The sequence below is a fragment of the Odontesthes bonariensis genome, chromosome 24 (genome assembly GCF_027942865.1).
Source record: "Odontesthes bonariensis isolate fOdoBon6 chromosome 24, fOdoBon6.hap1, whole genome shotgun sequence".
NCBI classification, from domain to species: Eukaryota; Metazoa; Chordata; class Actinopteri; order Atheriniformes; family Atherinopsidae; genus Odontesthes; species Odontesthes bonariensis.
Window position 1 is genome coordinate 8,613,998 of NC_134529.1, and position 23,171 is coordinate 8,637,168.

At 41.3% G+C, this 23,171-nt stretch overlaps 2 protein-coding genes across 3 annotated transcripts in view; one reads left to right on the top strand and one right to left on the bottom strand.

Moving 5' to 3' along the window:
* fntb (farnesyltransferase, CAAX box, subunit beta) lies at positions 1–14,014 on the bottom strand. The gene is made up of 12 exons (XM_075459205.1): positions 13,788–14,014; positions 12,565–12,629; positions 9,944–10,016; positions 9,258–9,349; positions 7,776–7,922; positions 6,826–6,909; positions 5,486–5,572; positions 5,233–5,362; positions 2,536–2,668; positions 1,925–2,036; positions 1,655–1,769; positions 1–476 (listed from the first exon to the last, which is right to left on the bottom strand). The coding sequence occupies exons 1-12, from the start codon at positions 13,884–13,886 to the stop codon at positions 315–317; spliced, it is 1,299 nt and encodes a 432-aa protein (XP_075315320.1). The 5' UTR covers positions 13,887–14,014; the 3' UTR covers positions 1–314.
* The window catches only part of rab15 (RAB15, member RAS oncogene family), a 17,340-nt gene continuing 5,404 nt past the window's right edge, over positions 11,236–23,171 (top strand). Inside the window, exon 1 of one of the 2 annotated variants that reach the window (XM_075459207.1) lies at positions 11,236–11,319. Coding sequence is in view for 1 of the 2 variants with exons in the window: in XM_075459206.1 (XP_075315321.1) it covers positions 15,340–15,463 (124 nt within the window). In the remaining variant the exon portion in view is untranslated. Of the gene's footprint in view, positions 11,320–15,107; positions 15,464–23,171 lie in introns of those variants that run through there. The other variant, XM_075459206.1, reaches the window with a different exon arrangement.

A 23,171-nucleotide genomic window follows, 5' to 3' on the forward strand; every position in this document is an offset into this window, starting at 1 on the left:
TTATGAAAATGCTGTATCAAGTTTTATTGTTTGAGATCATACTGAAACCTTCCAAAGTTACACTTTTCAGAGAATGAAAAACTTAGGCAATGCAAGCAAGAATTCAGCTGAAGTTGAAGCTGTTCAGGCAAAACTGGAGACCTTTATGCAGGCGAACCCTACTAAACCCCAGCCCTCTCGTCCTCTGAGGGTCCATCATCCCGCTGGCTCTCTCGGGTAGTCCACATCAGACCTGGCTGCGGCTCCCTGGGCTGAGTCGAATCTCCCAGATTTGGCCGGTTCACACGCTCAGCGACGCCTCCGCCGAGGATAAACTAGGACAGAGGCTCGGCTGATGCGGCGGCCGGTTGCGATGGGCTGGTGCTGGCAGAGGCTCCCGGCTGCCTGCTGTCGTCCGGAACCGACAGCCGCAGGAAGTGCTGCAGGGCCTGAGCCACCTTCTCCGGACAAATGTTGTAAACTGGATGAGTTGGAGCCTAAAAGTTAAAAACAGAATGATAACGTATTTGATTCGGTGTAGGTGTGACTGTAGTTTCACTGCGATTCGAGCAGTGTGTGCACACATTTACACATAAACATATATGTTCCTGCTGTCACGTTGTCTGCAGTTTTAATCTACCGGCTGAAATGCACCAGTATGCATGGGGGCAGACTTACTGTCACCAACTGTGAGTGCCAGTAAGACAACCTGAGTGCCACTCATATCTTTGTGTGTCACCACGTGCCATTTGTCTTGTTTCCACTGCTTTTCTTTTCAGTTTCAGCTAACTGACTGCATTAAAACAATAGGACGTTTCACTTTGACTTACTAAGAAAAAACAAAACAACAAAGAAACTACAAGCTGGAAAAATGAAATGGTGCAAATATGCCCAAAGCAAAATTGTAATTGAGTTAATTAGACATGAGGCTTTTAGTTAATCTAACATTATCTATGCATTAATAAGACCCCGGATCATTATGAGGCACGGTGTTCTGTTTCGTGCCCCCACCTTTGTAGTTTTTTTGCTTTGTGTCTAATTTTCCGTCTCATTCAGACGGTCTTAGAGGTAGTTTAACGTTTTGTAATGGTTGTATTTGGTCATTGTGTTTAGCCCTGGGTTCAAATAGCATCTTTTTTTATTGTTTTTCATTGGCTATTCTATGTACATTTGAGGCTGTTTAGGATGTTATGTGTTTTTTTTCTGGCTTTGTTGTCGTCTTTCCGTGTCTGGGACATACATTATATTTCTGTAATAAGACCAGGAGCACTCTGACTGCTGGGCCCCAAAGCTCATTCAGTAATCTGTCCATATATGTAGTTATAGTTTAAAAGAAAAAGACTTTAAGTCCATGCCACTGTCTGCTCAGCTGTTCTGTTAATCATGCAGCAGAGTGTAATAAACCAGAGATTTCAGCCTATTAAGTGAGCTTATGAGATGCTGGTTGGCAGATTTTGAGACCTTTGGACAAAACGATACTGGCCGTTTCCCTGATGTCAGAGTGGGACTTTTCCATGGATTTAAATGGGAAGTAATACACAAAGGCAAACGTGGATCTAAATAAATGTCACGTATTTCCTCATAAAACGTCATAAAATCTATTGCAAACAATATTTAATCAGCTTCTGAATAAGTTTCTTCACACCGCCCGTCCCCGTCGCTGCTGCATGCTCACCAATCTGTTCTCCTCCTTGCCGAGGATCATCTCGTGATGGAGGTCAGTGTTTCCAAAGTGTTGTGCTATAGAGAGGCCGCTCAGGCAGTAACACGTGTGGTAAAAGTCTCTCGATCTGGAAACACAAAAGCATCACAGCAAAGTACAAATGATACTCATGAGCATAAGCACATGAATCCTATTTGATTGCAGTGTGTAAATGTGCGCTGCCTTTACGTGCGCGCGCGCGTGTGTGTGTGTGTGTGTGAGAGCAGATGGTGCGGTACTGACTTGCCAGGCTTATCCAGAAGGCCCCCTCCTGGATTTTGACAGCACAGCAGGATGTACTCTTGCAAGGCCTGCTGCTCAAACATCCACCACTGCCGACTCAGCTCCGACTCTCCTGCGCAAACGCAGATCAGTAAGTCCAAAATTGTGAGAACTCTACCACGGATACGCAACAGAACAAACAAAAGACAAACGAAACTGATAAAAAGAAACAACACGTAACGTATCGGTTTTAACGGGCGAAAAAAAAGGGAAAACTTTTAAATCTGGAGACAATAGATTAAAAACAGAGGCTTTATGAAATAATCAAAACCTCCAGTCAATGAAAAACTGGTTAAAGCCAAAATCCATCCATCCATCATCATCATTAAGGGGGTGTGAATGTAACACACAGGCCTCTTCCCATCGAAGCAGAGCCGTGTCAGTGGTGATTGGCAACTGTTAACTTCTTTTGGAACTCAAAATGAACCCAGTCTGAGGGTCAATTTATTGCAATTGAAAATAGTTCAAATCCTACCCATCCTGGAGTTCAAAATGTAACTCAAACGGTTTACTAATAGCTACTTGTTCATGCGGTTCGTGAACAACCTTTTCGAGCCAAAATGAGAACGCACCTTCTTTGAATAAGGCTCTGTGAAGTAGAGGCAAAAGTCCAGCTTGCCAGAAAGAGTAGCACCCGTCCACCAGTTTGTTACAGCGGCCTTGGAAACCTCCCTCGAATCGCATCTGTCTGCTGACCACCCAGCGCTGAGGAGAAAAGGTGACAAACGCACGTTTAAAGCGATTTAAATGTGAACGTAAAGCTTGTTTACACACATGTGAATCCCCCTGGGACTCCAAATGTGAACTCAGAGTCAGTCTGAGGGGAATTACACGTCACCAGCACCCCGTCAGTGTCCACAGAGGACCGGAGACCGAGTCAAAGCAGAGGGAGGTCTTAATATTTCAGAAATGGAAAGGGACTTGCTGTATAGTTGCCACGGAAACAGCTAATTGACACACATTCAGTCTGCTCGGCTGGGATTGAGTAATTATGGGATATTAGGTTTAATAACAGTCTAGTCTGCCTGAGGAAGAGGAAGCAGGGATGTTTAACTGAATAATTCAAGGAGGTGGATGTCCACTCCAGCTGAGTTACAGAACTGTGTGCTCCTTCATACACACACCTGATACACACACCTGATATACAGTTAGAGAGTTTTTAAGCTCAATCCCCCTTTTCTCATTTTCACATAGGTTCAACATGAAAGAATCAGTTAGCTGACATGCAAATACACTCGGATCAGATGACGTTTTACATGATCTCAAAGGAATCAAACATGCTGCTGCTCGTGAAATCATTTCACTTCCTCTTTAGCTGGCAGGTAATACACAACGTGGTTCTCCTACGACCCCAGCACCATCGTCAGATAAAGCAGCGAGCAGCAGTAAATTAAAAGAGAGGAATTTATGGTTCTCACTTCAAAGTGCCCATTTTTAAGTTTTGAACACACTTTAAAGACCTCCAAAGTGTTCATTCCCTTCACTTTTCAGAGTTTTGTACAAATTCCAAGCAGAGTCCAGTCGATGCTCCTCACGAGAGTAGAGACTTAATAATTCTGGGTTTAAAATAGTCGCATAGACCTGTGAGCTGCCAGCAATGGAAATCTTTCCTCAAAGTTAATGATTAATTCATCCTCTCCAAGATGAAACCGGGACTATCTCATGCAGCGACTTATCCTACGTCACCTTATAGAGGACGACCTGAACAGCGACCGCAGAACAGAAATGAAACTAAGTTGGACTGGAACTCTGAGACTTGGTGTGCCGTTTGGTTTAGTGGACATTGCTTCCGAAGTTACTTCCAGATCAGCAGAAATAATAGACAGAAACACTTAATGTGACCATAATACAGCCATGGTACATGACAAATGTGGTGACCATTAATGAGTCTTAAAGTACATTTGTGAACATATCATTGAAAAGTTGGTCTTGCATAACATGTCTTTGTTATAATAACTTCATATAATGAGTTCAACTTTAAAGTTTAAAGAAATAAGACATGTTTTTAACACACTGTTTTACCCTTTTTATACTAAAATGAGCTATAGCTAGGTGTGCCCCTTTTAAAAAACAGACTCAAACCCTTTCCAAGTGCCAGCAGCAACGTGTTGACCTTAAAAGCGCTGAAGGCTACACATGCACTCACAGAACTAGTTGTGTTTGGCAACTTCTTTTTCCTCCTGGCTACAAAAACAGGATGGAATAATGTTGCACATTACCCTACAGGCTGCAGTAATGAGCGATCTCTGACAAGCGTGACTCTCTGAGAGTTAAATCAATATCTTCAGCGGCTGGAGTCATTTGATGCAGGACTGAATACTTAACTCTTTCTCATTTCAGACAAAAGTCTGAGGCTTGTGGGGGATTCTATAAAACTTTATGGACAGTGTACTAATGATTAATTACCTTACCTATCATAGACCTGCATCATAGCTCAAACAAAACATGCCATGACACATATTAGTGTCAGAGTGTGACATTTTAATGTGACATGGACTTTGATAAGTAGGCTGTTCCTGCAGCTCGTGTTTATGATGAGTTAAGTAGTCCGGGTTGATGTTAACATTTGCATTAAAAGTGTAAAAACTTGCCGAATGACTCTGGTGCAGAACAACCCTTCAAATGAAGTGTTAAGTTCTGATGTAATGTTTGCTTTGAACACAAGACTTTTATTGTCTTACACTGATATCAAACAACATTTTATTGCTCGCGTCCTGGTGTCGACTTTCCCCTTTTGCTGCGTCTCTAAAGACTCTTCAGGAAAGGACAGACGGCTGAGGCTCTGCTCTCCTGTCACTGTGAACAATTTTACAAACCAGTTAACAAGTGGATTTTTGACCAGGTACATGCAAATTGGATTTTAACTGCACAACATTTGAATAGATTAGATGAATAGGCTACAGTTCTGATATCCCGACATACTGACTGCACACAAGACGTCTGCAACAGAATCCCTGCACATAACTCTGGAGATCTTTGCCAATGATGAAGCTCTGTTGCTACTGTCCTCATTCCGTACTTTTTAAGGAGAAAAATGACTTCAGAATTTCAATGCAGGAATCAATAAAGTATTGGCTTAAGCCAAAGCTAGATGAACTGTATACGAGGAGAAGAAGTTATCAATTATCTTATGGAATGAAATCTCTTCTTCTCTGCTTCTGTGTTCAAGAAACAAGATAATGCTCACACACAAAGGCTCTGTTGAGACTGATAGGGAATGAAGGAATTGAGTTTGAGGAATGAAAGAGCGAAGGAGGAGGCTCACTCACTAGCAAGGCTTTGAGATCCAGCATATGTTCTTTACCCAGGATGACGAGGGCGGCCGTGCCACAGAAAGAATAACCACCGTGGGCCTCCAAACCTGGAACTCCACTCAGACCGCCCTCCCAGTTCTGACACCTGCAGTCAGGAGAAACAGTAACTAAAAGATGCAATCAAACCACATCCTGGATAATAGAGATTATAGAGAAACTGCAACAAAAAAAGGCTTTATTACTGAGCCGCAGCTTCCTTCAGCCGTACCTGAGGATCCAGTTGGTCGTGTCCTCAAACAGTTTAGGAGTGATGATGTTCGTGAGCGATGCTACAGAAGCTGCACAGTAGGCACTCCTATGAAAGCACAAAATATGGGCTGATACAGATCAACAACAAAAGATGTGGGCATGCCAGAAGCCTGCTCAGATTACATTCGTCTTCCAAAGCATTGTGCTTTCAGACTGCTGGCAGACCGAACAAAAACATCGTTTAGTTGGGCATTCACCGGCGCTATAAAGTCATCACGGGGGACATTTTGTTTTCCTGAACTGTGAAGCTTTCACAACTATTAACTTATCAAGAATTGATCAATTAAAGTTGAATTAAAGAGCCCACGTGTCTAAAACCTGCAGGAGCATGCTCAGTGGTCGTCTCATAAAATAAGCTAAAAGAAAAAAAAAACATTGATTCTTTAAAACTAAAATAATGCTGCTTCTCTCTTACTCTGTGCGCTCTGTCACGTCCCTGCTGATGGAAATGGGAACAAACAGCAGTTATCCAGTACAACAAAGTCTGTGTTCAGTGATTTCTTAAAAACAGCTGGGGTCTGTAGACTCGTTGAGGACTTTTTTCAGTTAAGGACAGACACACAGTTTGTGTCTGCAGCGTGTACTGGCAGCAGCAAATAAGAGTCTGCACCACTGACTCCAGATAAATCTACAGAAGCCAAATTCATGTTAATGCAGCCGTGTTTAGGGACTATGGAGATCGATAGCACAGATGATTAGGTTATGTTTTAATTTCAGAAAACAGCGTGATGAATGAAGGAATTGTCATTTTTTTGTCCTTTAAGAGAATTTTTTGAAAGGAAGAAAAATAGTGAGCATGATCAAATTCATAGTGGAATTAATGGTAGCTCTGAGCAGTTCCTGCTACTTCTGATGCTAATAAAACCTTTTTAAAACCCACAGGACCAACTCAGATATGACTATGGCTGCTTTTCTTGGCTTATTAGAAGCTGACATTTTTAAGAAGCGTGGTTTTCACTGACACCGATAGTACACTCAGAGCTTTTATTAATTTAACAAACTCATAATAAAAGCTCAGGGAAATTTCAATTATTGGTGATCAGATAACTGGCTCCTCTGAAAGTGAATACGCCAGTTTGACTCTTGAGGTTCTTTGAAACAGAGAACGGCGCCTGAAACACAACTTATTTGGTAAAACAGTGCCAGAGAAAGCTGGATGAAAGAGAAGCAAACACACGGACAGTCCATATAAAGCTAATTCTAATCCTGGAAAAAGAAAATGCAAACAATCAAACAAATAAATAAAAGAGGAAAGAAAACAGAAGGTGGAGGAGGTAGCTTTATATTCTGGACTCTCACCTGATATCCACCTCCCCTCCAACGTGCATCACAAAGGAGCCATCTGGCTGCTTCACTGACCATAGGAAATCTAACAGCTTCTCCCTGGAGAGGATCAGCACAGGGGGAGAAACAGGAGGAGGAGAAGCAAACCGTTGGGAAAAGAATGTGGAACAGTGTTAACTACTCCAAGTTCAATAATACAATAATGCAGTAAGCAAAGTCAAAAAATAATCTGCTTCAAACTAATGAAACAGGAATAAAAATGAGTATCTTCAGCATGTTAGTGGACTAATAAATAAAAATCACCATCTCTTAGTGCTCTTTATTAGAAATAGTTGAATAACATTAAGACTATATGACTGAAGTGTTTGCTTAAGACTGCAAGAATGTTGCAGTTTTTATGGCGAAGCACTGCAGACCTAATCAATGGTACTAAAAGGGATTTAAAGGAATGAATCATGAATGTGAAACAACTGATCATCAATACAGCCATTGGTGAAAGCGACACATTAAGACCGCTGACAGGAGAATCACATTTCTTATCTTCTAAAAAAAAAAAAAAGACGTGTAATGGATGTGTTGGAAACACATGGCTCGTCTTTGGGGTGTTTCCAATATTCTGTGGTTAATTTGGACCAATAGACGACCTAATAAGTACAACTGCTGGGTTATCAGTGTTGTCCGATCCAACAGAAAAGCTATGCCAGCACAGATTTCTGAAAAGATTAATGTTGGCTTTTTAAGAAAGGTGTTGAAACAAACTGCATCCTAAGGCGATCCTCTTCGTGCTGAACTGCTTCGTGCTTTTTTTTTGGAAATTGAAGTAATTTACTGTTTACACGGCTGATTTCAGAAAGGAAACATCCACAGATGTGTCAGTCTAAACAAACTACAGCTAACAAAGTGAACCAGTAAGTCTGTAAAAGTGTAGTACATGAGGCAATGTAGCCGTGTGGTGAGGAATATACCGGTTTATAACATTGAAGGCCTCTTCTGTGCCGATGATGCAGAGGGCGTTGACGGCAGCGTAGGTGGGTGCGAGGTGGGCGTGCTGCCCCGGTCCTCCAGAGAACCCCCCTGTCGGGCTTTGACAGTGGGCCAGAAACTGACACACGCTGCAGAGAAAAGATTTAGAGGTCATAAACTTCTTTTTAAACAGGCAGCATAATGAACAGGTGAAGGCTTTTAAACCTAAGCTGAAAAAAACAATACCAAACAATGTGAAAAATTGCTGGCTTCAAACTATACAATTAAATTACACCCCCTGGTTTTATTTGATATAAGTGAAGTATGCTGGACTACACGAGGCTAACAGATGTGTATGAGTTTCAGATTCTGCTCATTCTGGTAGTTTCTACAAAGCACTGAGAAAAAAAAATATATACATATACAAATTCATCTACTTTTGAATGCAAAGAAAACTCTAGAAAATGGTTAATTGGGGTTTATGCTTTAGGTAATCATCTCATCTCTCTCACTAACCGCTAATCCTACAAAGGTTTTAGCATCTGTACTGGACAAATTACAGTCTCAATGTATCAAATACCATTTCAAGCCGGACTACACCCCAGTTACAGAACAAATGGCTTCATTACATTTAAAAATATGGACAGACATCTTTTCTTACACATACATGAGCTCTCATTTCTCTTCTCTGGGCTGCAGAGACACAGCAGAGTATAAAACAAGCACTATCGTGTTATTTTAGTTTAGCTGACGTGTCACAGAGGACAAACCATCTCAGCCAGTTTCCTTTCTTCCCAGCCTCGGTGCACAAAGCTCCCCCTCTCCCAAATGTTCTTTTCATCCTCTGCCGTGGAGAGGAATCACAAAACTGTAAGTATGCCTGGAGCCAACTGAGTTGGAAGGAAAGCCTACATTAACTTTGGCCAAGCAGCCCGGTGCCAGTACTGACCTGAGAACAGTCACGGGACAGAGCAAGCAATCTGTTGTAGGGTGGCATTGTTAGAAATCCTTCAAGGGGACCAGTGTGTTAGTGTTTGTGTGTGTGTGTGTGTGTGTGTGTGTGTGTGTGTGTGTGTGTGTGTGTGTGTGTGTGTGTGTGTGTGAGACGATGAGGGGCCACGCCAGCCGGTGGTGCTGGCACACCTCACAGTAATAATGAGAGCGTGGGCTGGCAGTCTGGCATCAATACTTGCTACGTGGTTTGCAAAATGTTACTTTGGAAAGGCAGTAATTTAATCAAGTGATGTTTTTAGTTGGAATAATAAAAAAAATCTGGTATCTCTTAAGGCCCTGCAGGGCTGGCTGCACACTGTACAACTACACTAATTGTCTATTAATAATCTAGCACCGCAGTTGTATTTGCTTTTCTGTATCAATTATGAAAAATCCCTGGCAGTGCACAGGCTTTGTTAAGCTGCTTTTGTTCCTCGTTGTAGATTGTAAGCCTGTGTGTGTGTGTGTGTGTGTGTTTGTGTTAGACTCACTCTGAGGCGACAACAGCAGGAATAGGCTCCTCTAATAACTCCAGACTGTGAAGAATCCAGAAGCAAAGCCACGGTCTGCTAGCATCCAGACACTACAAACACACAGCATCATAAAACGGGTATCAGATGTACAATTACAGCCATAAACATGGCAGTGAGATCGGTCAGTGAGAGGCAGAGACGCACAGAAACACATCTCACCACTTATATTCTCTTCAGGTGTGGTTAATATATGATCGTGCTTCATATTAATGTTTTAAATAACACCGTTGCTTTCGGTCTCGCCTTTATAAAAATCAAACCGTGGCTCGGTTTCTTTGCTCTGACAAGCGTTTGTGACGCGGCTGCAATGTTAAACTCAAACCCGTGAGTTACTTTGCTGGAGGGGAGGACAGTCACAGGTGCTCACAGGTGGCAGTAAAGCACACACACAGAAAAACTGAGGTGACTTTCCCAAAAGCAAAGAAGCATTACTCCTTCTGCATGGTGTAATTTGTCAGCACCGGCTCATACTTACACTCAGCAACACACATAACCTCGAAATGAATGCAGGTAGGAACTTCGCTTGCATCAAAGCACCTGCTAATTTACGCCATCTCGAGAACACACTACACGTACTTTAAGATGATATAAATCCACAAGAGGATAATTCATGTGTTCTTTACTAACTGTAAGGGATACTGTACCTCATAAGCGTCTGATAAGTGACGTAGGCCCTTCTTGAGATATTGGTAGTGTTGTTCCCGCAACAACGTTGGTCTGAAGAACAAACACAAGAGAAAAAGATTCATTACAAACAAAACTTGTTTTGCCAGTTTAAATAGGAGTAACTTAAAGTTATGACACAGACACAATATGATAAGAGAGTAATACGTTTGAAATAATCAGCTAAAAACAAGGTCCACGCACTGGAACCTTAAGGTAGCATAAAATCTGAGGGAACCAAGCTAATAAAATGATTTTAACCACTAAAATGTATGATTGATTATTTTTTTCAGGTACTGTAGAACCCCATGAGTATAATCAGTGACTCCTTTTTGTGCAGAGTGCAACAAACTGTACTCCTTAAAAACAAATACTTCAATCCTGGACATGTCACATGCACCAATGTACACAAATGCCCTACTCAAAAATCCTTGGTCCAGGACCTGAAACAATGCGGCAGCCTCAACACACCCACTCAATGGCAACAACAGCTCCTGACTGAAGTGGCCTTGCGAGACAAAAAGCATTTGTCCCCATTCATCCGATTCATCCGAAGTGAGTAAAATAAAAGGCTCGAGGAGCACGTTAAACAGCCAGAGGCCATCAAGTATCTGCATGATGCAGCAGAACAAGACCTAAACTAAACTAAAGCCTGGTACACACTGCGCCGTTCTCAGCCATCCCAGGTGACAGACGACCAACATCAAAGACAACACTAGACAAGTGTCCAACAGTGTCCGAGATGAAAGCAAGTGGAAGAAATTTCAGATGATCTTTTTGCCGTGCGTCTGCTGCTTCGACCTACGTCTCCCCATCAATGTACAGGATGGTGGCACAGAATGAGGGGATGATCTACACCAAGCCTGCAGCGATATTGTAGAAAAAACTAAAACAAATCAAAACTGTGCCCTGTAGTTGGAAGTCAAACGACCTAAATACAACTTGTAGAATTCAAACTACGTGATCATACAAAAAAATAAGAGCCCGAGTCAAAAGCTGATCCCGCGATTGTTTTTTTATGTGTGCACCACAGGAAGGACTGTGCAACTTTCATGTGCATCTCGCTTGTTGCACACACAAGTGTGCATTAACGACACTCCCGCTCTCATCTGCACCCACCCGATCCTGTTCTATGCTTGCCCTTTCCATGCAGTGTCTTACCTCCCCCTTACCCTGCCAGAGTGTCTTCCCACACAGGGTTAGTCACAGATCATTATCAGAGTTTTCATTGAAGCAAATATGCAACACAACAACAATCAGAGGGAAACACAAGAGCAGCGCTCAGCAGCTAAAAGCCAGTCTGCCCACCACATCAGACGCGGATTCATCGCGCCCCTTCTAGTTAAGGGCAGACAAGGTAAAATGAAACCAATTATCTCAGCATCAAATTGATTCCAAGTGCTGACCCACGTGGCGTGTTAATTCTAGCATATATGTGATGCTGGCAGGAGGCATTTAATGCGATCTCATTTCAAATGACCAAAGTGAAATTTGTTTTGTTCTGTTACATACCAGCATCAGCTACGTATAAACTCATCAGGAGATTTCAGATTTAAAAAAAAAAAAAGAGCTGGAAGCCTTCCTTTCCTAAAATGAAAGTACATCAAAACTCCCTTAATGTTGATCCAGATGTTGAACACTAACTTTGCCTTCTGTCTGATGAAAAGTGAAACCAAGCTATAGACCATCATGGCATCAACTAAACGCAAGGCCCTCTTCTTCCTAATACCATTTATTTTCTAATAGTACCAAATGCATTTCCACACCAGCTGCAGTGCCGAAGGACTAACACATCCAACAGTTGGCATAGAAATGAGATGAGTCACCTCACTGAGATGAGATGACAACTGATAGCAAAAGCAAAATACGTGGGCTGATCAACACGGCGCTCAGATAACAGCCGTCATACGTCACGGTACAACCATCTCTATTAGCAAAGAGCCCGTGAGCGGGAACGTTCTTGGAAATGCCTCATAATGGCTACAGACCTTTTCAACATTATGACATCCCTATGAATGCATGACCTCATGCCTGAATCAAAAGGACAGCAGCTCCACTTTCTGCATTCTGAAAACAGGCAGGATAGTTTTTATAGCGGTGTAACCCTCTTCTGAGGCAAAAAGAGGCTGCGGATGTGATAAATTCAGCCATGCATCGCACTCATGTGTAATGGCTGTGAAAGACCTGTCTAATGAGACTTTAAAAAGAAAACAAATGATTTACAGATCCACAGAGCTGTTGAAGGAAACATCTGCGTCTCCCTTCTGATCATCTCTACATTGACTGTATACTGTACAGGCTATGTTTTCATATGCTGCAGATAAAACAGGAGTTAAGGCTGAGTTATACTTCTTTTAACTGCCCTTGCGCTTGCGTCTTGCGCTTGTGTTAATGGCTCGAGACGTTTATGCTTCATTTAGCTTTGCCGGCGCTTGCGTGTGCTGCCTGGCAATTCACCGCCAGGACAGTAGGTGGAGTAGCGGGTTCACTGGGAATAATGTCAGATAAGCACTGATAATGAAAACTTTGAGACAAAACTCTCGAAATGCTCTTCTTTTCTATTTCTTATCGATAAAAGGCTACAGGGACTACAGGTACTTACTGTCGTAAGCTGTGAATTTGCTTGTAAACGGTGATGACTTCTTCAATGCTGCTCTCCACTTTTTTCTAGATTTAAAAAGAAGCAAAGTGGAATATCACAAATAGTTTAATGAAGAGTGGAGGTTGCTTATTTGGCAACAAAAAAAAAAAAAAACATGCATTTATAGAAATTGAACTGAACAGACTCTATCGAACTCCATTGAAACTCCCTGTGTGAGTTTCAATAAGACGTGTGTAGACATTTCTTAGTTCTGTTTCTGTTGCCGACTAGCTGTGACAAGTTTCAGTTCATCTTGATTTAAGTTGAAGTCCAAAAATAATCAACAGGTCCCCTTCACTTACACGATTCATTAATAAACACAGCACTTGGCGCTAATTCTGAGGTGCAACAGTACATTGTTTCCACCCAACTGTTTTTGAACATTATAAACAATTTGCACATGGCTGGAACTACAGATTTGACTGAGTTGAAAATTCAATCAGTCCACCCGAATAAAAAGCGAATTTAAAGCGCAATGAAATGCTTCAATTCTGATTTTTTGCCATAACTGCTAGAATTATGGAGAATGTGAAGCTGATGTCACACCGTGTTGGAAACACTGTAGTTGTCTAAACTGAAGTTATGACCGCCCCTGCTCCCTCTTTAGTGTAATTTCAAGTTTGACATATAGAGGACAAAAAAAAACAACTGTATGCTATTTTAATTTGATGATCTGCCATTAATCAAACGAGAATTTGAAGACTATGCATAAGATTACAAGGAGAGCACTTTTTTGGAACAATAATAGATTAATCTCACAAAAAAAAAAAAAAAACATAAAATACAGAATCTAAAATTCCATCCATGGCCCTGGGTCAACTTAATCTCACTAATAAGAGCACACTGTAGGATCTCTGATAGATACAGAGATTTGACAGTATACACATGGCCTAAAGAGCTTTACTACTTGGCAAGGAGCGACGTCAAGTTCATTAAAAAAAACTTAATCTCATTATAGATTAAAGCTAGCTAAGTAGAGGCTTCAGTTTGCTAACTGAAAAGGGATAAAATACGAGGAAACGAAGGCGAAGTAGTTTTTACTCTTTGAATCAACTGGGTGAATAAATTAAATGTGGTGTGTCACAACAGAAACTCTGACACGGTTTTCCAGACGCGCCTCCATCCCGAGTTCACACCAGAACGTTAGCATTAGCCACATTACCTAACGAAGCTAATCTGCTCACCTGCTCCACTGAAGTCACCGTTTCCACACCGTCATCCACGAACATTTCCGCCGCGTGGTGCTCACTGAAGCACCGCAGAGATGTCGGCATGCCGTCCATGGTGATAAGCGGGGCCGCTATCTGCAGAGGCGATGGGAGTGAGACGCTAATTTAACTAATGTTACTTTGTTTTGGTAGTTTTTTCACTTGACTCCAATAGCTTCCTGCTCAGATTGGAATTGGCGGAAGTTGCGTGACCATCAACTACGGCGACTTCAAAGGAACAAATTTATTTCAGTCCGCTCCATTCGTGTAGTGTGGCAACGTACAGATAGGCCTACTGTACATGTGCTGCCTCTGGGAAAAGTGTTTAACACTAACTTTACAACGTTTACCACTGTGTGTGTTTTACGGTGTTCCCTAATATTTACATCATAACATAAGTGTTTCAGTACAGACGTCGAAGGAAGCAATGAAGAGCCAATCGCATGTATTATTTCTACCGTTCATCTGAATCCAGTCAGCGTCTTGAACACAAAACCACCGGGAATAATGCGGGTTAGCGTTCAAAATAAAGGCTCAATTTGAGTCCCCGTGAAGTAGAGTACAACACTTGAAGCTCAGACCTGGAAACCAAATAGCCAAATATGCCATGTGAAGAAAACATGAAATACTATAATGTTCTAAAATTAGATTTTTAACACCAGTTGCCTTAGTTAATATTGTTCCGTAGCAGCTGAAGCGTCTTTAAAAAAAATGTGCAAATAGTCAAATCACAAAAAAACAAATTTTTAGAAATAATCACATTAATGAAAAGAGACTGGTGCACCACTTGTTGCCCCATCTTTTTGTATTTGTAAAGCCTTTAATATGCCAATATTTATTATGATCCCATGGTAATTTTATACTGAATAACTGTAAGCAAATAAGCGCAGATTCTTCATCACAACATTTATTATTTTTTTTTTTTTGCTTTTAGTTTAGCACCTGTTAATGGATACAGAATTAGAAAATAATGAACAAACTTCATCCATCCATTTTCCAAACCTGCTCAGCAGGATTACTGTCAACAGGAGGGGAGTTTGGACAGATGCACATCTGGAGGCTGCTGCCAGATGTGCTAAACACCTGAGCACGTGTACAATTTTGAACTTGAGTATGGGTTTTTATTTGTGCATACCTTCCTTCCACTGTCATCTGTCAATACAAAAATATATTTTCAAGCTAAATATCGTGACGAATACACCGTGATCTGGGACGCCAATATTTCTAAGGCAGGTTTTATTGTGGAAAGCACCACCGGACGTGTTTCCCCCCCTCATTGACTCCAGGCTGACAGTGGTCCACCGCACCCACTGGAAGCTGGAGGTTGCCTGGGAAGCTGGAGCATCCCTGTTTTGTTACCGACCGACCCAGCACCGGTGAACAAAAAAAAAAAACAAAGCACGGCCACAGCCTCATGTGGACCTTCTGAGCAGACATGGCGTGCAGGTGGGGAGGGATTGGCCTTTCGACACTGAGTTAGCTGACTCCAGCTGTTTTAATTCACCACTCCGTACGGTGCAGCAACACTATGGCTAAGCAGTACGATGTGCTCTTCCGACTCCTGCTCCTCGGAGATTCGGGGGTTGGGAAAACATGTTTGTTATGCAGATTCACGGACAACGAATTTCACCCGTCTCACATCTCGACCATCGGTAAGACTCATGCAATGCCAGCATGACTGATTTACTCTCCTTAAAAAGGTTTTTTCTCCCTCACAAATAAATGATCGACATCCCTATTTATTTAAACGCTTTTTCAGAATTTTCTGACGATGGGGTTTTGCACATATCTCTTTGTGCCCATTCCATTTTTTTTTTAATGGAAATCCTGCTCATTGGACTGGAACAAGAATTTATCAGGCTGTGGTTTTACAAGAGTATTTAACAGCATGGGATTAAACGTGTTAACTGTCGAATGAACGTGATTATATTGGTTGCAGCCTTGAGGGGGGAAAGCCTACACTTGGCAGCCATTCAGAGGAGTTAACAAAGTATAAGCACTTTGCTCTGACTGTGCAACACAATGCCAAACAAAATAACAGCATATGTAAGGGGATGTCCTCACTGTAAATATGAAATCTTATAAAAGGAGACTGTTGGTGTCATATGTTGGTTCGTGCAAGCAAACTGAGAGCATCATAGATTAAACCTGAGGTTTCTGATGGATTATTATAGCACATGTGAGGTATTTTGCATTCCCATTAGCGTGTTCAGCTCCTTCTCTAATGAACTATTTCTACACTTGTGGATTTCCACCCCATTTCAAATGATTATTTACTCAGCAGAATTCAACCAGCGCCTGTTCCAGTGGTTAATTAGGGCTTCGCAGTGTATCTGCCTTCATGGTTTGGATCTGGAGACCAGAGCATGACAGGCGCATTATCATGCTTCACTTTGAGGTGTTGAAATTAAGTATGCACAGTTTATTTTTTCCTTTTTCCACATGCTGCTGTGGAGTCTCTTATCTTTTCTGTGTGAATGCGTCTGTAACAGAGTGACCCCCCCCCCCCCCCCCCCTCTCTAAGCTGCTTTCTGTGAGGCAATGTACCAGCTACTGGCTGACATCGTTTGCAGTTATTTGAGACAATACGGGAAAGACAAAATGAATGCATGGCTGCAGATGGAAGGTAAAAAGTATGAAAATCTTTTTTAGATAATTCAATTAAAAGACAGAAATAATTTTTCATTATTAAACTGCTGGTAATCTTTGAGTTTACAAACCACATACTTTAAAAGGCAAGAAACATGTATTTGCAACAGTATTATTCATATGTACGCTGTTCATTTACCTTATATTAGGAGTATGTGAATGTTTTGATGTGTACTGCACTTACCGTTATGAGGTGAATTGTATTTCTGAAGATTTATTATATTTGTGAACAAATGCAATGCTCTTAGTCAATATAAACACTTTACAGCTAATTGGTTAACAAAACAAGCAGGTTTTCCTTTCTCAGTGGACATACATATGTGCAGAATTACAAAGCAACTGAATTACAAAACAATCTTTTCTGGCTTTTGGGAGGAGGGTGACAAATAAGTAACAGAAAAAGAAAGACATTTGAATTGTATTTTTCTTCTTTTGAAAATATTTAATGTATAGTAAGGCCACTCTTCCTCCAATAACTGCCATAAGCCTTTTATACATGGAGCAGTTATTTTTCTTGATGGTTTTACAATTAACTTACTCTGAAACAGCAACCTTATGCTTCTCAAAGAGGGCAAAGTTCTCAGGTATTAACGTCAGGTGAGGAAGAGAGCTCAGTCATTATTTGGTGATCACCGAGGCTCTGTCCTGCATAAAGGTTCATGCACCTCCTGAATGCTGCAGACTTCTTCCTGCAACCACTGCAGTCCACAAAGTCTGTTTGTGAGTTGTTTTTTAGTTCGTCCTCAAGCAGAAAAGGTCCAATCAGCTCACTGATAGCTGCCCGTACAAACAACCCTCATGTACTGTGCTGGAGAATTACTTGAAGATGATCTTTGAACTGTTAGTGATCGAGCACAGTCCCATTCATCTGCTCCATGAGGGGTCCATTGCTTTATCTGTCTTGTTGCATCGTGCTTCTTAGGCTTGTGAATTTTACTCACTGTTGGTTGTGTTACCCTCTTCAGTTTAGCCTTGTTTCTGTTCACTTGACACTTTGACACTCTGGACAGGCTGCAGTTCTGAATAGATATATGGGGAGAGAAGGATGATTGATGGATCCTTCTTAGTTTACTATTATTTTTCCTAGGTGTTGTCGATTCAGTTTGGACCATCTTGTCTCAGTCTGTTGACTTCTTGCAGCAAAGCTTTTGACTGGTTATGCTTCGGTAGCTTAGCTATTTCACAGACATCCACGATTTCAGACTTTTCTGTCAAATCAGAAGTTGGACGTGCACAGATTCAGTGATAGGGCCAAAATACTTGCTTTTTTCATGAATCCTCCCCTGTGTGTTTACACCTGCTCCATCCAGTTATGATACACTGCCTGGCCAAAGAAAAAGTCGCCACCTGAATTTAACTAAGCAAATAGGTAAGAGCCTCCTATTGGACAATTACTGCGTGGGCAATCAAAAGCTAAAGGTGGTCCAACGAAATATTCGAGTGTGTGACCTTTTTTCTGTAGGTGGCGACTTCTTTTTGGGCCAGGGAATGTATGTGCTCAGTTTGCACAGACGGCAGTTTTCTATTTTAAGTCAAAGACCTATGGTGCTCGACAGGAAGCTTCCACCCTGTCGTGCGATGCTTACACTGAACTCGGCATCCCTTTCTCTTGTCCCTTACAAGAAAAGTTCAGCCTGTCTGTGTGTATTGAAAAAAAAGAGGAGTGTTGTGATCTTTTTGAGCTTTTGTTGCGGCAGTGCTCACCATCACAGCTGGAGGAGTCAGACTCTCATGTCCAGGTATTCATTGTGGATAGAAAAGTTACAAACAGCAGGGGCTGTCCAGACGTTGTGCTGAGAGGCATTTCACGGACCCTCAATGATTAAAAAAGTCGGCCACCATCAGGGAATAATCCCTCAACCTTCACAGACACGGAAGGATATGAATTCTTTCCCATGTTCATCTCATGGGTAGCTCCATTATTTATTAGTTCCCCTGGTGGTCTAATCACTCACTTTTTGCTCTTAATTATCTCTAAATCTGTCAGGATGTCTTGCCTATTGCCTTCAAATTTATACCTCCCATAAATATTATGAGTGTCCTCTTTAGCACATAAAGATTGATGCCTCCCCTTGTTTAGTCATGAAGATAAACACTCAAATTCAGCCACCAGCAGCTCCCAGATAACATTGTGCTTTGCTGTTATTCTGTGGGCACCGAGCTGTCTGTAGAGTGGATTTTGTTGACATATTTGGACAAGCAAACATTTAACTGTCTTTGAATTTCAAGGTCTTGACTTGGACGGATGAATCAGTGCCTACGGATACAGCTGGTGCACTCAGACACAATCACAAATAAAACTAGGTTTATCAATCATTCAACATTCAGTGTGATTTAAATCTGGGACTCGACTTCATTCATTCTTTATTGACTTCAAAGTATGCTGAGGATCATTATCCTGTGGAAATTGACTCAAACCTTCCAGCCCCTGAGACTGTGAAACGACGTGCACAGACCATAACATTTCTAGCACCATGCTTCGGAGTTGTGTTTGTTTTTGTTTTTTTTGTTCCATGACCAAACTACTCTGATTCATTTCCCCAGAATGCCTCATTCTATTCATTGACAAACTATAGTTTTACACTAACGTTATTTTTGGCGAGTGGAAGATTTTACCTGGCAAACCTCCCATGCAGCTTAAACATGTGCAATCTCATCCGAATTTTGAACAGACTTTTATCTTGTGATGAAATCTGTGGCTCTTAATGACTTCTTTTTTAGTCATGCAGTCTGCAGTTGGGCTGATGTTTTAGGGATGGCACAAGCATGTCTACTGTTACTGTGGTCAATCAACTCTATCTGTGATTTCTCCATCCACATACATAAATCGGAAGCTATTGGAAATTTCATTTATTTTGTTCAATGAACTGGGAGTTCTTTTTTAAATCCTTGTCAGACTTGTAGGCATCCACTCCTCTTTAGATCTCAGAGACATGACACCACACACTTCACTTGTAATGAGAGCAGCAAGTCCTTGATGTGAGACGTTTAAATCGGACGGGTCACTCCATAAAGAGTTGCATAGTTTCAGCAGTATCCAAGAGATGCACTTACGTCTGTAAATATCTGTAATCCTGACTTTCCTGGGAGTGCTTTCTGCAAGCTTTTGAAGCCCAATTGAAGGGATTTGCTTCATTTCAGCCAGAAGATCATTTGTAAGATGGGCCACTGATGTTTAAAGCCTGACAGCTTAGAGAAGTTGAAAGAGGTTGATGTTCTATGAAGGAGATGTGTGGTCTTCCATACCAAACTCCAAAGTTTAGTTTATAATATTTTTTCCTAAATTAAAACACCATAAAGGAAAAATATTAACAATAAATAACATACAGACTACAGGATTAGTTCTGAGATCTTACTTGAATGAATCATACACCCTCACTTGTTGAAGTGGCCCATTTTATTTTCACAGGTCATGGTTCTGTGGGCTTTAGCGTGCACATTTCTCAGGCAAAGAGCAGCTGTTGAGATGATTTAGTATTGATGTTCAGTCACACTCCTGAGTTTAATCTTCTGTTACCTCGGCGGTCTCGTCACTGGACTCCTTTGGAGCTCCAGGCTGTCAAATCCCTTATGAAATATCAGCCTGTCCTGGCTCTATATCATATCTCAATAAGGAACTGTCCTCATGGTGCCGTGGTCATTTCCACTTAGCTCACCACTGCTTGTTATTCTGAAGGGGCAGGCATGGATCCCTGCTGCCACAGATGGTTGTCCTGTTGTAAAAGATGTAATAAAAAAAACATGTTGTTTTCATAGAGTTTGCTTTTTCCTGGACTTTTAGTGAAATGGACAATGCAGTCTTTCATTTTTGTTTGTTAATTATAATAGCAGTATATCTAAAAAAAAACTAGCATGTACTTCATGGTGTGCAGTGATAACAAGTTAGATTGCAATTATGTTCAGGAAGAAGTTCTCTTTCCAAAACAGTAATTCAAATCATGACGTGTCTTACCTCAGTTCAGTTCCCTGCTTTAGCCTCAGTCCATCTTAAATTTTCATTGAAAGTGACTTGACCATGTTTATATACATCACTCTTTGCATGGTAGAGTTTTTCGCCTTGCATGGATGCAGTAATCAGTCGTGTTCATTGACAATGATTTACAAAAGTGTTCCTAAGCACATGCATTGATTTCCACCCGAGGACATGGAATTCACAACTCTCTGCGCAGCCTCCACAAGACCTGCAAACAGATCTTGACTCTTTAAATCTTTGTATATATTACTACTATTATTATTATTAAGATCTGTATAGGACTGTACATTTACAGCTGATAAATATGCTCTTCAGCGGGATGTATATGTCTGTGTGTGATATGCTAACATTTACCAAACTGATTGTTAACCTTTCGGTTCAGTTATTCTGTTCTAAATAGAAATGCTGACAATAGTCACCACATGTGTTGTTTCACGTGTGAGCTCAGCTGTTCGGCTCAAATTGGTGACATTTCGTGACTGTAAAAGAAAGGTTTGCCACCAAGAAACCAGCTGTTGACAGCTGTTGTGTGTCCTCTGATGGTAATTATGGCCATGGATGACAGATCCATGCCCCGGTGAATTAGTGTCAAAGCCGAAGCATTCATCTGTCCATCCATCCATTCGTGAGCCTGTCACCATTACCTACAGCAGACTGACACGCATTACCGCCTAATCCGTCTTGCATTGTCAAACACAGTCAATTAGTCCAGTCAATTTTGGGTGTGTACCCATTAGTTTTTACATGGCTTTTTACACGCTGCCACGTTAAATGAACTGCTGTCTCTCACATTGTGCAAATTGCACTCCATTGTTACAGTTACCTCTGAAGAGAAGAGGGGAGCTCGAGAACGGCTCTTTTTTTTCAACCTGCTCTGCAGGATTTTACACTTCTGAAATTACAAAAAATGTTTACTTAATTGGACCAAGATAATAGACTGCATCAACTCTGACTTCCAGGAAGTCAATCAAAGGTATTGCTGTTTGTATCCGTGCAGACTTGGAGAAAGAGGTCATGCTTTTTATGTTTTCCTTTTCCTTCAGCATGTTAATTAGATTTTTTTTTTGAAAAAGTTAAAAGCCCACACAAAAGAAAGTTATTCTCTTCCACATGGGAACTACTCCTTAATAACCTGAAATGCCTGGTTTATTTTCCAGGTTTGTCTTCCCTCATTGGACTACATCATCCTAAAAACTCATCTGCATAATGCCTGTAGGGTGGCTACTTTGGCACACCTCAGTTCAAACAAAGGGTCTGGTGATATAATGTTTGTCTCTCAGGAAGATTACTATCTGGGTGTAATGATTCAGAAGTATCTAAGTAGCAGTGATTCTACCTTATTATACTGAAATGATATATATGATAAAGCCTTGATGAAGTATCTAAAGCACTTTTTGTATGATGTTTATGAAACAGTTGTTTTAGTGCTGCAGACCCGCATCACAATTTAGTGGGATTTGATTCTCATTGCAGCGTGGTTGTCCATCCAAATTTCTCCTATCTTTCCTTAACCCCATGACATTTTCTTACGAGGTCACGGAGAAGAGCTTATGAAAAGATGAGAGGAGGTGTACTTTTTGACTTTTCAACTGTACTCAAAGAATGAGCAGCTGCCTCGCCTTAAAGGGATAGTTCGCCTCTTTTGAAGCTGTATGACATCCCATACTAGCAATATTATTTATGAACATTTTCTTACCCCCCGCTGCGTCCTGTGAGCCGAGTTCCAGCCTCGTTTTGGCGTTGACGAAGGTAGTCCGGCTTGTTGGCTGGGGCCACAAAAATAGAGCGTTTTGCTTCTCAAAACAATATGCGTTCAAAAGAGTAATACATTTGCAATACATCAACGCCAAAACGAGGCCAAAACGAGGCCATAACTCGGCTCACAGAGGTGAACTATCCCTTTAAGGAAACAGCAGCTCTTGAACATATGCTCGAATCAGTGATCTACCCTGAACTTTCTAAAAACTGAGTTTTAGATTTAGAGGTTTTGCAGAAGTTAGATTTCTCCTGTAGTACAGAAAACCCAAATTATAAGGATATCAGACCTCTAATTAAAAGAAACAATTTGTTCCGTGTTACACTGATTTTTTTTTTTTTCAATTAGAATCCTCCACTTTGCCACTGAGCTGGAGTATCCATCATACCACATCTCCAATTTATACTTCAGTCATCCCAGTTTCCTTCACTCAATTGTGACTACAGCTTAATACCAGTAAAACTACACTATGATGTAAGAAGGCATCATCTTTCACTAGTCTCCCCACAAGCTGCAGGCAAGGCAAGCCACTGGTAGTTATGCTGACCTTTATCTTGGTCTTAGTGCTCTGTGGTTAAAAGCAAAGGTTGAATTAAGACTTTAACGTGGCAGCATGCTGCACCCCAGCTTCCATGGAGCTCTCGCTTGACTCCAGCTGTTTCTACACCAATACAGTGGCATACCATCTATAAAACTCAGCCAGGCCAGCTGTAGTACATCTGTCATCTGTTCCCTCATGTCATTCTCTAGGAATATACGGAACCCTGCAGAAATGCAGCCGTAAAAAACCATAAACAGCAGATGTTGCAGTCATACGAATTGATTGGACTCGGCAGCTCTTTCTCTGAGCGTGATGCCAGCTGTGACGCAGGGGTGCTGACTATCAGCCTAATTGGGATGAACTGCCAATTGATTTCTCGGGGATTAGAGTGGTCTCCAGATGCCTGAGGATGTGTTTTTATTGATTTAAATCCATTCATCT